This window comes from Cucurbita moschata, unplaced genomic scaffold (assembly GCF_002738365.1).
Source record: "Cucurbita moschata cultivar Rifu unplaced genomic scaffold, Cmos_1.0 Cmo_Scf00013, whole genome shotgun sequence".
Taxonomy (NCBI): Eukaryota; Viridiplantae; Streptophyta; class Magnoliopsida; order Cucurbitales; family Cucurbitaceae; genus Cucurbita; species Cucurbita moschata.
The window spans coordinates 4656564-4669265 of record NW_019268529.1 but is presented as its reverse complement, the minus strand read 5'-3'; the positions used below and the strand labels follow the sequence as shown (position 1 = coordinate 4669265).

The 12702-nt window shown below is 37.9% G+C and overlaps 4 protein-coding genes across 4 annotated transcripts in view; all 4 read right to left on the bottom strand.

The window, feature by feature from the left end:
- LOC111451825 (putative F-box/FBD/LRR-repeat protein At4g03220) overlaps positions 1 to 1263 on the bottom strand; it is a 2759-nt gene extending 1496 nt beyond the window's left edge. Inside the window, exon 1 of the mRNA XM_023092398.1 lies at positions 179 to 1263. Coding sequence (XP_022948166.1) covers positions 179 to 1168 — 990 coding nt within the window. The 5' untranslated portion in view covers positions 1169 to 1263. The remainder of the gene's footprint in view (positions 1 to 178) is intronic.
- Positions 1264 to 3055: 1792 nt separating this feature from the next.
- LOC111451632 lies at positions 3056 to 3370 on the bottom strand. Its single transcript, XM_023092104.1, has one exon. It carries the CDS (start codon positions 3368 to 3370, stop codon positions 3056 to 3058), a length of 315 nt encoding a protein of 104 aa, XP_022947872.1.
- A 3002-nt stretch (positions 3371 to 6372) lies between these two features.
- LOC111450965 (xyloglucan endotransglucosylase/hydrolase protein 9-like) lies at positions 6373 to 7838 on the bottom strand. The gene is made up of 4 exons (XM_023091166.1): positions 7589 to 7838; positions 7401 to 7501; positions 7122 to 7315; positions 6373 to 7005 (listed from the first exon to the last, which is right to left on the bottom strand). Exons 1-4 carry the CDS (start codon positions 7755 to 7757, stop codon positions 6585 to 6587), a joined length of 885 nt encoding a protein of 294 aa, XP_022946934.1. The 5' UTR covers positions 7758 to 7838; the 3' UTR covers positions 6373 to 6584.
- A 2891-nt stretch (positions 7839 to 10729) lies between these two features.
- LOC111451836 (BTB/POZ domain-containing protein At3g22104-like) overlaps positions 10730 to 12702 on the bottom strand; it is a 3363-nt gene continuing 1390 nt past the window's right edge. Inside the window, exons 2-3 of the mRNA XM_023092416.1 lie at positions 11398 to 12501; positions 10730 to 11301 (exon numbers count right to left, since the gene is read on the bottom strand). Of these exons, the coding sequence (XP_022948184.1) occupies positions 10858 to 11301; positions 11398 to 12501 (1548 nt within the window). The 3' untranslated portion in view covers positions 10730 to 10857. The remainder of the gene's footprint in view (positions 11302 to 11397; positions 12502 to 12702) is intronic.

The window sequence follows — 12702 nt, the reverse complement described above, 5'->3', positions numbered from 1 at the left end:
AAAAAAAAAAAAAAAAAAAAAAAAAAAAAAAAAAAAAAAAAAAAAAAAAAAAAAAAAAAAAAAAAACTCCTTTAAAGAAATTAATATATTGTATTGTTTAGAAAAATAAAAATCATATTATAAATATAAGAAATTTAATTTTAATATTGATAAAATAGGGGAAAAAATTGAAACTTACATCAAGGAAGGAAGGTTCGAAGGTTAAAGAGTGGGCGGGAGAGATGGCGGAGAGAAGAGCGGAGACACTGTGGAGCTTGGTATTGGAAAAATGTTGACAAAGCAAACCAAGAGAGGCTTGATTCAGAGACTTTAAATCCCCCAAATTAACTTCATCCGTTACAGCATTATAGATCCAAACCAGGGTTTTCAAATTGGGCGCCACGATCTTAACCCAGCTCGAGCCATGCGCGTCAAAGCAGCTACAAATCCGCACCCTCTCCAATTTCCCCCCCAAAACGTCCAGCCCCTGCAGCTGGAAGCACCCTTCCAGGCTGAAATCCTGCAGCACCGGGCACTGAACTCGGAGATTCATTAGCCCGGAGCAGCTCTCTAGATTCAATTTCTTCAAAAGGGGGAAAGAGGAGTCGGTGAATAGGTCCACCAAGGAGGGGCGGTCTAGAATCATGAGAGCCAGAGAGAGGGAACTCAGCAGCCGGAAGCCAGAGCTCATGATGGACGACGGCGGCAATCGGAACCCGGGGTAGATGGAACGCAGGCTGAAGACCCTCAAGGAATCACTGGCGATTATGCCACGTGGGAAATTGAAGTAATCGTTGGTGGAGACTTGGATGTGGAGGTGTTGGATTTTGTGGCGGACGGCGATGCGGAACAGAGCGTTGAGGCGGGAGAAACTCAGAGTGGCGGAGAAGCGGAGGAGACGGACGTTGGAGTGTTTGTGGTCGCGGGCGTTGAGGATTCCGGCGATGATGTCGGCTGGGTTTGAATTGGAATTGGAATTGAAGATGGAATTGGAGAAGTCGAGGTCCGGTAAGGTGAACCACAGAGAGCGCCAGCGGGAGGAGAGAGTGGCGGATTGGGCGACGGTTTTGATGGGCAATAAGGTGAGAATGTGGTGGAGGACGGCGTCGGGGAGGTGGCTGATGTAGTCGACGCCGGTTTGGTTGTGGGAATTGGAGAGCCGTCGTCTACGGGCGGATCTGGTCTCCATTATCGGAAAGAGAGAGAAAGAAAGAGAGAGATTTGTTGTTAAGAGAGGGAGAGAGTGAGATTTGTAGGGTTTGAACTTTTCAAAGGCTTTGTGAATCTCAGTGAAATAAGGATGGCGTTTCAGTTTGTTTCATTAATCCTTATTTTCTTTTTCTAAAATATTATTTCAAAAAAAAAAAAAAATCAAATAACCATTAACAAAATATCATTAATGTGAATCTAATATTTTATAACAACATTTTTAAATTTATTTAAATTTTCAAATTCTTTATTTCAATAGCCAATATTTTATTTCAAAAATACATTTGAACTTTCAATACACAAAACTTGGTTAAAAAAATACTTTATTATTAGCATGAGATGATATCATAGGATTTCGATTCTATTCTGTTAGACCCTTTGGAATTGGAGTAATGATTACAGGAACAATCGGGACATTCGTATTTCATAGTCAAAAGTGAAATTTTTAGATTTGTGAAAGACGAACAACTGCGAAGGTTTTTCTAGAATGTTTTCATTAATGAAGAACAGAAGTGAGGGGTTCAAAGACAATCAAATACCGTCTTAGTCTCAACCATTTTTACTATTTAACTTTTTATTAGGTTATATTTGTAAGCATTGAGTAGCATTTGAAGGCCTACATTGTTTATAATTGATTTAAATGAATGAATCAAAGATATTAATGATTTGGGCCAAGTTATGATAATAACATATTAACATCCTAGAGGTTGTAGTCAAAAGCACATGATACTATGGTCCTACAATAATCTAAAAAAATTCCTCGATTAATAATTTGTATTTTTTTTCCCTTTAATTTGAATTGAATTTAAGTATGACTTAAAAGGTATCCGAAGTTTTAGATTGGATATGGGCTTCGCCTATTAATAATTATGGGGACAAGATAATGCAAAGTTTTGATTATGCAATGGATATGTTCTCAAGTTTTATTTCTGTTACGTTCTAATCACATCGCGATCTCATATGAAAATATATGCATACATGTATGTGTGTGTATGTATATTTATATATAATAAAAGGGTTAGTTATAAGTTGGATTGTATTTCAATTTGGTTTGTGGGTAAGGTTTATTGAAAATGCATAAGTAAAATTGAATAGTTTTAAGCGGTCTTCGCTTAGAAGCAATTATATATTGAGTGACCTTCAAGACATTTTTCTAAGAAGCGAGCAAGTGAGAAAAAGAACTTGTGTTAGTTAGTAAAGATAGTCTTCACTCGTAAAAGTAATTGAAGATAAATAGGTAGCTTAAACATGTTATAGAAGATGTAGAGGAATGTCGGGTCATAAAATGTCCAATTCAAAATTCAAATTCTAGTATGAATCTTGGACATGAGAGAGTACAAATGATATCAAAGCAAGACTTCTCCTTGTGGGTTAGGGACGAATCAAGACAAAAGCTAATAGACATATGATGCTCGAGTAACTAAATGGTACATGAATGGGCCTAAACCTGTGAAATCCTATATCAGTTGGAGAGGGGAATGAAACATTTCTTATAAGGGTGTAGAGACCTCTCCCTAATAGATGCATTTTAAAATCGTAAGGATGGTAACGATACATAACTAATCAAAGGCGAACAATATCTGGTATTAGTAAGTTTGAGCTGTTACAAATGGTATCAAAGCTAAACATCGAATGATGTGTCAACAAAGACGTTGGGCCTCCAAAGGAGAGTGGATTATGAAATCCAACGTCGGTTGAAAAAAAGGAAATAAACATTCCTTATTAATTAAGGGTCTAGCAGACCTAACACCAAAAACACAGTCTATGCCACATTGACCAAAGTAATTAATTATCTACGATTTTACAACTACGAATCAATACCACAGAAGTAGGAGAAAAAAGAGCAGAAAAAAGAAGAAAAGGCTAATTATTTGACAGGGTCTGATTTTCTAGTAACCCTTATGTAGCAAAACACAACAGCAAAAACAGCAGTAGCCAGGCCGCCGAGCAGCACCCCGCCGCCGGCCATGGACGTGTGAAGATGATGCTTTCCCAGCCTTCTGATTTCAGGACCTGCAGCCACGCCCGGCTGATTCTCCATCTCCACTTCCTTTCCAATTTCCCCAAAAAACGGCATCGCAGTGGCAACTGTTGGTGCCTCGGCGGTGCTCGCAGCCGTGAGCTGACTCAACCACATCCCGACAAGAACCAGACACAGCAAACCATGTCGAACCACAGCCATATTTAGTTGAGCTTGTGGAGATTTATGTGAGAAGGAAACAGCCAAGGGGTTATATAGAGAGAGAAATTGATAGCTAAACCTGAATTTTATTGTTATTCTTTATAAATAGGGTTCGCTTTTTATTTATTAGGTTACATTATCAACTCTCTTAGTTAAAGTTTAGCTTGTTTAATAGTAAAAATTATGATAAATAATTTCTTTTTAGCGCGTATTATAATAAATTCTCAAGAGTCAAAGGGTAGTTGCCAACTATAAATAGTCAGACATTTATGTAACCTTCAAGCATGGTACAGAAACAGCTCAAACTGAGACCAAGTCAAACCTTCCTTGAATATTTACCCAACTCTAATAGTTATCAAACGGGGTCTAATTATCGAATCCTTAGCCGACTTGAAATGGTGCCCAAGGTTGCGGTTGAACCAGGCCGATCGTCGTATTAACTACGAACCCCACGCTTGTCTGGCTTCTTGGATGCAATGCATATCAGCCAACGGTTGCCATGATCCGAGATATCGTTCGTAGATGAATTTCTTACACTAATTCTGCAGACCCACACCTCCTACAGCCCTAAACCAAAAGCATCACTTTCAGATCCAGCAAACATCTAATATGGTGGCACCAGGTATCACAGAGCTCAATCTACCCTCAGATAAAACCAAATGGTTCAATTAGAAAAGTCTAGATTTCAAATTTTCTACTTGTACTTGCACACAGATGGGCAATTCATAAGCTTTACAATGGTTAAAGGTCAAAGTTGGCATGTAATCCTACATCAGTTAGAGAGGGGAGCTAAACATTTCTTATAAGGGGTGGAAACCTCTCCCTAGAAGACGCATTTTAAAACTATGAGGCTGATGGCGATACGTAATGAACCAAAGTGGACAATATCATTAGCGGTTGGATTGAGCTATTACAGCTGGCTAGAAATCCTCAACTACTGCACAATCCTCAGAGTGATGAACTCGGACTAAATGAAGTTGACCCTAAGGAAGAGATTGAGGACCTCTTGATTTCAGGAGAATCCTTTGTTGATGATTCTTTTTGTGTTTGATGAGATATTGGGAAAATTGAGGCGAGTTAGAGTTCCATATATGGCCCTAGCTGCTTCATCATAAGCAAGAGCGGCATCAATGGCAGATGGGAATGCACCTAACCAGAGTCGACTTCCCCTATTCGGTGCTCGAATTTCGCAACCCACTTCCCCCATGTCCTTTGCCTAACTCCTCTGTAATTACATCTCAAATTCTCTGACCCTCCCTTACCTTTCATTGCACTTAAGTTTTCTAATCCTCTGTAATTACCTTTCATCTCAAATCCTCTGTAACTCCTCTGTAAGTTTTCTAATTTAGGCAGCCAAGAAATGTTTGCATTGCACTTAACAAATCAGAAAGGCCACAAAAAACCTGTCATCATTAAAAGAGGATTTTAATTTCCAAACTATAAACAATCAGATGCACAAAGTAAAATCTGTAAACAGAGAATTCTCTAAACCATAGGTGCGTGGAAGAGCCTTAAGCTCACCACTAGCAAATATTATCTGCCTTAACCCGTCACGTATCCCCGCCAGTCTCATGATTTTAAGACGCATCTGCTAGGGAGAGGTTTCTACACCCTTTTAAGAAATGTTTCATTCCCCTCTCTAACCAATATGGGATCTCACAATCCACCTTCATTGGGACCCAGCGTCCTCGCTAGCACATTGCCCGGTGTCTAGCTCTGATACCATTTGTAACAACCCAAGTGAACTGCAGAGCACTAGTGTGTATGTGATACAAGTGAACGGGAACATATATGAAAAAGCTCTCATGAAGTTTCATTGTTTGTTCCATCGTCAAAAGAATATGTGTTTCTACGATCGCCCAAGAACACGCACTCATTCTTAGGCTAAGGTACGATTATAAGCTCAATATATTCCAGTGTCATTCATAAAATAACTCAAATTTCAAATAATTCACTTCAACTACTCATGCTATGATGTTCCAACGAATTTTAACCATTCAGTGCCCAATTTGAAGAAAGGGCATGGCTGCCACCCAAATGCTCATTGAAAATATAACACATATCATCAAGTGGTGATTCCTAAGTTCAATTCTGTATACTGCAACTTCAGCTCTTTACTCTATAATTTGTTCTCAAGGTATGTCTACGTAGAAGAGACCAAAAACAGCGTGCTGTGAGTCTATGCCAGAAAACAAGCTGATCGCAGTCCCAGCTATAATTTCTCGAAGCCAAGCCTCTCAATCAAGTGGAAATTGGCGTTGACGCCCAGGATATAGGACATGTTCATCAAGTCAATCAAGTTTACAAACTAATTAAAGAAAACACACACCATTCAATCAGGTTCTTCTTCATCTAAATAAGTTGAATCCGTGCATTTGACTTGTAAGGAAATGCAAAAATAGCGCGAAACTGCCGGGAAGCGAAGATTCTAAATCTTAGCTTCCCGACACAAAAATGCATACACCTCAAACTATACCAGTCGCTTCATTTCGCACAACAAAAGTCAACAGGAAAATCCCCTGTTGTCATGCTAGACAGAATTTGAATTCCTCTATTTTCGGGCTCTTATCTTATCTAGAAAAGCGCGAAAAAAAATACCTCCATTTCTGCGGGGAAGAGAAGTCCCTAAATTCGCGACGTCGAACAAAGAACGGACATTCCGATTCTAGAGAGCCCATGGACCAAGACGATCGCGTTGACGACAACAAAGCGGACGAACGGGGAAGAACCCTAGGCCCCAAATCACCACACCTCGATTTTAATTAAACAAATTATATTCACACATTTATTCTATGGGCCGAATAACCCAAGGCCCAATTTTTCAACAATTTTTTTTTATTCTTTTAGAATATATTGTTAATTATTAATGCTTAAACCCAAGATATGATTATTGATTAAATCTTTCATTTTGTTGTTTATAAAGTTTAAAAGGTTGAACTGTTTATAATTAGTAATTAACGATGATTGAGTTATTAATAATGTGCTATCAATCATGATCATAATTAAACACCAATTTCAAAATCCCATGATCATAATTAGAACAAGCGAGAGAATCAATTTAATTAATCAGACTAGACAATGGATTTTGGCCATCATGAAATTTCGAAAACAAAAACATGGAGCCCATGTTTCTTTCTTCTTCTTCTTCTTCTTCTTCTTTGTACAGTGAACAACAATCCATTTCCATGGCGAAAATGCAGAAGCTCAATTCTCATCAGTAATGGCGGTGGGTGTGGTGGACGCACTCAGCAGGGGTAACAGGGAACCGAGCGGAATCCGTACAATAGTCATAAACCATATGCTTAGCCCGAACCCAAACCAGCTGATGACTTTGGTGCAAATTCAGCTCTGATATGGTTGGCTCATCCCACCAATACTTCTTCTCCCCATCGCTGCTGCATTTCCGAGCAACATCACCCGCCGCGGGGGCCTCGCAGCCGTCGATCTCGAAGCCTTTGTACGACGTTACGAATGGAGCATGCGCCCAATTCGTCTTCACCCGACCCCCCTGTGTCGCCCAGTCATCGGCGTTCCATATTGAGCTGTATACGCCCATCGCTTGGTCCTTCGGAAAGGGTATGCCTCTGTGCTCCAAATTAGAATGTACTCTTATTGGGGTTTCATCGACAAGGAACCTGGACAATAAAAACAGAGTAAATGAAAAATTACAAAAAAACAGAGTCGTCCTGCTCTAACAAGAACAGAGTCGTTCATGGCCATTCATTGGAGCTAACGAGGAGTCATTGCTTACATGACATGGCGCCGAGTCCAGAGGATGGAATAGGAGTGGAACTCTTTGGTTGGGTCAAACCAGAGGTTTAATCTCTGCTCTCTGTTGCCAACGCCATTAACGTACACGTTGGTTTGAACAGAGTACGGCTCCCCTGTTGTATTCCCCAGAAACTCGAAGTCGAATTCATTGTGATTCGGGCCGTCTGATGACATCTGTATATCAATACAATATGATCATTACAGCGCAAGAAAAATGATCAACAAGAAACGACGATCACGATCAAGAAACCAAATGTACATAAAATGCGGTGACAGTTCCAGCAGAGTCACCCTCTATGAGTTTCATTTGGATTGTGACCTTCCCGAACATGTACTTGTTCTTCGATGAAAACCCAGCACCTGAACAATTCAACACACGAATTTCTTAGTATAAACCATTGGAAAACGAAGAGCAGGAGTAGATTTTCTGGGTATTTTTCTGGGTACCAGAAGAGTTGTCGAGTCTAAGCTTAAGAAGCTCTCCTTCATAGATGAAATGATCGAAAGCCCAGCTCGGCTGATAGAGCTCGTGAAAATCCCTCGATTCAACGGAACCCACCAAACAAAAACCAAGAAATAAGACAAGGAAACAAGGAAAAGACATAGAAGCAGCCATGGGAGACGATAAGCTATTGATAGTGAAGGTGAAGCTTCTACTCTGCAAACTCTGTAGCGATCTTTACAGAACCATACCCTATTTATAGCCATTTTCTTTTAGCTTCTTACACAAGCCCCAAATTCTCCCACTACCAACTAAAAGACAAAATCGAACATTCCACGTAGCTCAAATATCATGCCACGTTGGATTTAAATTTCCAAGGTGTATTTATTTTTTTAAAAGGAATATAGCCGTTACTATTGGCCTGAACAGCTGGAAGAAGCTTTGGTGAGTGGTAGTGGCGCTTGGTACCGCCTGTCCCCGGTTCTGGAATGTGGGGTCCAATTTAAACCAATGGGATATCGCTACGTGGCTTTATACAGCTGTTTTCTTTATCCATCCAGTTGTCACTGCCACTGGGAATAGCAGTCATAAAGCTATTGGTTCCCTTCCCTTAGCTAAGGCACTTGATTCTTCCTCCATAAAGTCTCATTTTAAAGCCCCACGCGCGACTATATAAATAAACCCACTCGCCCGCTGTGGTCTATAAACCTTTAACGTCACCTATATTATTTTTTATCGGTAAAATTTTTAATTCATTTTTATATAGTTATTTTATAATTTTATAATTTTGTTGAAAAATCCTAATAAATTAATATATTTTTAAAAAACTATTAAAATAAATTTTAATATTAAAATATAGTTTTTAACCATAGTTTAAAAATTATAATTAGAGTTTCAATATATTTATATTAAGTGGAGAATGGGCAGAGACAGAGTGACTGAGGAATATAATCACGTCCTCAGTCCATTTATCTAATTGAAAAAAAAAAATGTTTTCTACTCCATTTTCGATTTGAAATCCCTCCCCATGTCGGGTAGATCTTGTGGGGCCTCGAGTAGATAACAGGGATCCCATATGAGGAAACCCTAAGAGAGTCGCCGACTCCAACTACCATCCATGTACGATCCATACTAGATCTGACTAACTACCCATCCTACTTCCTCTACGTTCTTGACAGCCCATCTTCTTTGTCTCAGTAGAGTCTTGACATGCTTCGGTCTTCTTCCTCATTACTTAGAAAAAGTGAGCCACAGATTCAGATACAAGATATTATCATTATCACCTAGACAATTAAACATCCAATCTATAATCACAGCGATCTAATTGCAAGAGCTAAGCTCTACCAACTGTGCTGAAATTCCCTTCCGAGGGTGAGTAGATCTTGTGGGACCCCGAAGTAGATAAAATGGATATTTCTAACAAAATCTCGTCCAAACGCCACATAAGGCGCGTAGTTTATAGGACAAGAAAATCAAGAGGAGGTGGGACCAGGGTTATATTCTTTTGTTTATACAGTTTTGCATCTTTGTTTTTTGTTTTACTTTGCTGACTGTGGAGCCAGCTGGCAGTTGGTCCCCACCATAAAAATGCCATAATGATATTTAAATCAATTTGATTCTGAGATAAAAATTTATTCTATTTTAAAACCAATAATAAAAGTCAAAATTCTTACTACTTTCTTATAACTTTCAATAAATAATTAAAAATGGTCAATTATTGTATAATTTAATTTTCAAACAATCTACGAATGTCAATGCTAATTAAAATTATTATTTTTTAATTGAAATTAAAAGTGATTTATTTTTACTGTCCGGTTAAAATAAAATATTTTAAATTACTAAAAAAAAAAATATATATATATATATATATATAAAAGTAAAGTGAGGATAAAATTAATGAGGCAGTCACGGAAACCTAGAAAGTTAAAGATTACTCGTCAGTTTTCGAAAGTTACCAACAGTCCAATAAGAAGTAGCCACGTGGGTAAGATATATGGGTAAATTAAAAATTTTATTTGAGAAATAATACGGCGTGCCTTTCTTTTAATTGCACAGGCTGTCGTGGATTGTGATGGTTATTCCTCAGATCCCAAGGCTTCCATCACTTGCACGAAAACAAAATAAATTCAAAAAACTTACAAACAAATTATTCATATTGAAAAACCATTATGCTCAATCATTATAACTTTTTTTTTCTTTTTCAAAAATAATAATTATAACTCTTTTTTCTTTTTCAAAAATAATAATTATAACTTTTTTTTTTCTTTTTCGAAAATAATAATTATAACTCATTTTAGAAATTTTATTACTCAATTTTAGTTAAATATTTAAAAATAAAATAATAGATATTTTACGACTACATTTTACTTTTATTAAAACAAAATTTAAATAAATGATCTAAATAACTCTAATCAATCCAACCTAAAATATTTTATGGTTGAGGTGGATTAGTTACGTTCGATTATTTGAGTTAAAAATTTTATGAGTCTAAAAAATGTCCGAACCCGATTTTTCACGTGGCAGAGACGAGGATGGGGATACAAACGCTTGGATCAGAGCCCGTTGATGAGTATTAATGAGTCGGCCCAGCCCACAATGTTGCATTTTTATCTTGGGGCTATATTCATGGTCTTGTAGTGAAATTTTCAAAGTTAAAAATATTTGTGTTAATGACCCTCAAGTTTGGATAAATTCCATTTGTTCCCAAATATTTTTAAAAAATGTTCCAATGGCAAATATCGTCAACGGCTTCCTCTTTAACGTTTTAAAACGCGTCTACGAGGAAGAGCTTTCCAAACTCTTATAAGAAATGTTTTGTTTCCTTCTGCAATCAATGAGATTTCACAATCCACTCCCTTGGGGCCTAGTGTTCTCACTGGCACACGACCATCTATAACAGCACTAGCCCACTGTTAGCAAATAGTTTTCATTAGGGTTTCCCTTCAAGGGCTTCTCTTCAAAGTTTTAAAACGTATCTATTAAAAAAAAAAAAAAGAGGTTTCGACACTCTTATAAGGAATGTTTCGTTTCCCGAATAGATGTAAAGAATTCCATTATCTCGAAGTGTGAGTGTTAAGAGAGGAAAAGGACTGCACATTTTAGAGGGTTAAAAGATTCAAATCATACCCAAAAAAGATGAGAAAATAAGAAAAAAAAAGCTTTCTTCTTTTTGTTTTTCCAATCTTCTAGCACTGTACACAGCTCAATATTTGAATCTACAATGGAAAAAACAGCGCCTAATCACCATCAACAGTACTCAAATTAACAAACCAAACTATGAACAAAGCCACGGCAAAGATTTCAGCTCACTATGACTACTTGTCACTCTAGATTTCATCACTTTTCCCATTTGAGCTTCAAGTTTTGTACAAACTCGCTCCAATTCCATCACCCTCCATTGAATTCCTTCAATATGTGCTTTCAACTTCTCATCGTCGTCCGGAAAATCAAGCTTTTCGGCATAGAGAACGACTCGGTCGCCCGTTTCAGCTCTATCAGTACTCTTGCCTCCACATTCATGAGTGATGGATTTAGAGTTTTTAGCAGTTTGAAGTAAGCTTTTGAGCGTGACTTGCTCTGAAACAAGAGCTTGTAAGGAAGACATGGATGGAAATCTTGTGTTCTTCGAAAGATTTAAGAATGTTTCCACTGACAGCTTCTCATAGTTCAATGCACAACAAATTTTCACCTTCTCTTCTTCTGTCATTTCCGTATGAACCTATACAACATGATTCAAAGCCTAACTAAACTCCAACGTTGTATTGTATTATCTATTCAAATCAACAAGACAAGCTATATTGGTTCAAGTCATTACCTCTATGTACATATCCATGGCACGGTACATATCGTCGTGGGAGCTTCGAGCATACTCCGGAAGCGCTTTCGCAAGAGATAGAAACTTTGAGGGCTTTAAACAAGGATCAGGAGCTACTTCTGCCATGTACAAATCCATTAATCTAGCTACTCTTCTTAATGCCATTGGACATGTTCTACTGGTTTTTTCATGCAAAAAGGCTTTCACAAATCTTAGAACAAGGTTCACATCATATAGATAATTCATCCCGGATGGCGATGGAAGTAGTAAATTATCTAACGACCCTCGATCCAACCGCGCTCCGATCATCTTCTCTAACTTGTTTCGGATACATTTATCAATGTTCAAACCTAACCCAACTCGTAGAATGCTGAATAGACTCTTGCAGGAAATGGAATTTTGCTCAAGAACAAAAAGCGTCTCGATCACAACCTCAACGATCTTTCGTTTTTCGTCTCTCGTCGCGGTTGAGAACTTCGATTTCTGGTAATATATAAGAAACTTACTAACAACAACTTCATCAAAACTTCGTTTGAGCATGAACTGCACTATCATTTTAACAAAATCAGGAGTCAAAACTAGCAGTTCATCAAACCACCATAACCCATTAGAGAATCCTGTCTTTAAACTCTCAGAACTTTTAGTATCACAAGAAACCCGCAAGGCCCAGCTATCAGGCGAGGAGGTAGAAGGACAAGAACTTGCTTCCACAGCTAAATTCAGCCTTCCAACAAGACAATCCAAGCATTTATCAACCACAACTAAAGGGGTATTACACAAATCTTGACATCGTTTTAAAGCATTCAAAAGCTCAGACCAAGTCCAATCGCTGATATCTTCAAGGAATTTCTCAATTTGTTCCTGTAAATTCTGGGTTCCTGAGATTTCACTGTTCATCTCCATGAATTCTGCTACAGAATACAAAAGAGGGACATTCGAAGGACTCATTTCCAGATTCCCATTGTTGTAGCAGAACTTCAACATTAACTCAAATCCCTCAGCCCCACCAGGAAAGCCCTGGAATATCACCTTCAAATTTCTTAAACTACCCTTTGATCTACCAAATAACGTGCTCAACTTGCCACAGTATGATGCTACAGTTTTCTACAGAAGTAACCCAAAAAAGAAAAATTAAAGCAAAGGGAAGTACAAAGCAGACAAAATAGACCAGAAAAAAACATGCCCAATAATTACTCTAGAGAAAAGTCAAAACAAATAGTGAAGATGAAACGCAAGAACAACAGAATCAATGGGTTAAAGTACAAAAAAAAAAAAAAAAAAAAAAAAAAAAAAAAAAAAAAAAAA

Bases quoted from the DNA above. Each gene is read 5' to 3' on its own strand.
- LOC111451632 (XM_023092104.1), bottom strand. From the start codon at position 3,370: ATGGCTGTGGTTCGACATGGTTTGCTGTGTCTGGTTCTTGTCGGGATG.
- LOC111450965 (XM_023091166.1), bottom strand. From the start codon at position 7,757: ATGGCTGCTTCTATGTCTTTTCCTTGTTTCCTTGTCTTATTTCTTGGT. The intron at 7,316-7,400 runs GTACATTTGGTT...ATTGATATACAG, and splicing joins GAACTGTCACCGCATTTTAT to ATGTCATCAGACGGCCCGAA. The intron at 7,006-7,121 runs GTAAGCAATGAC...TTTATTGTCCAG, and splicing joins TGGACTCGGCGCCATGTCAT to GTTCCTTGTCGATGAAACCC.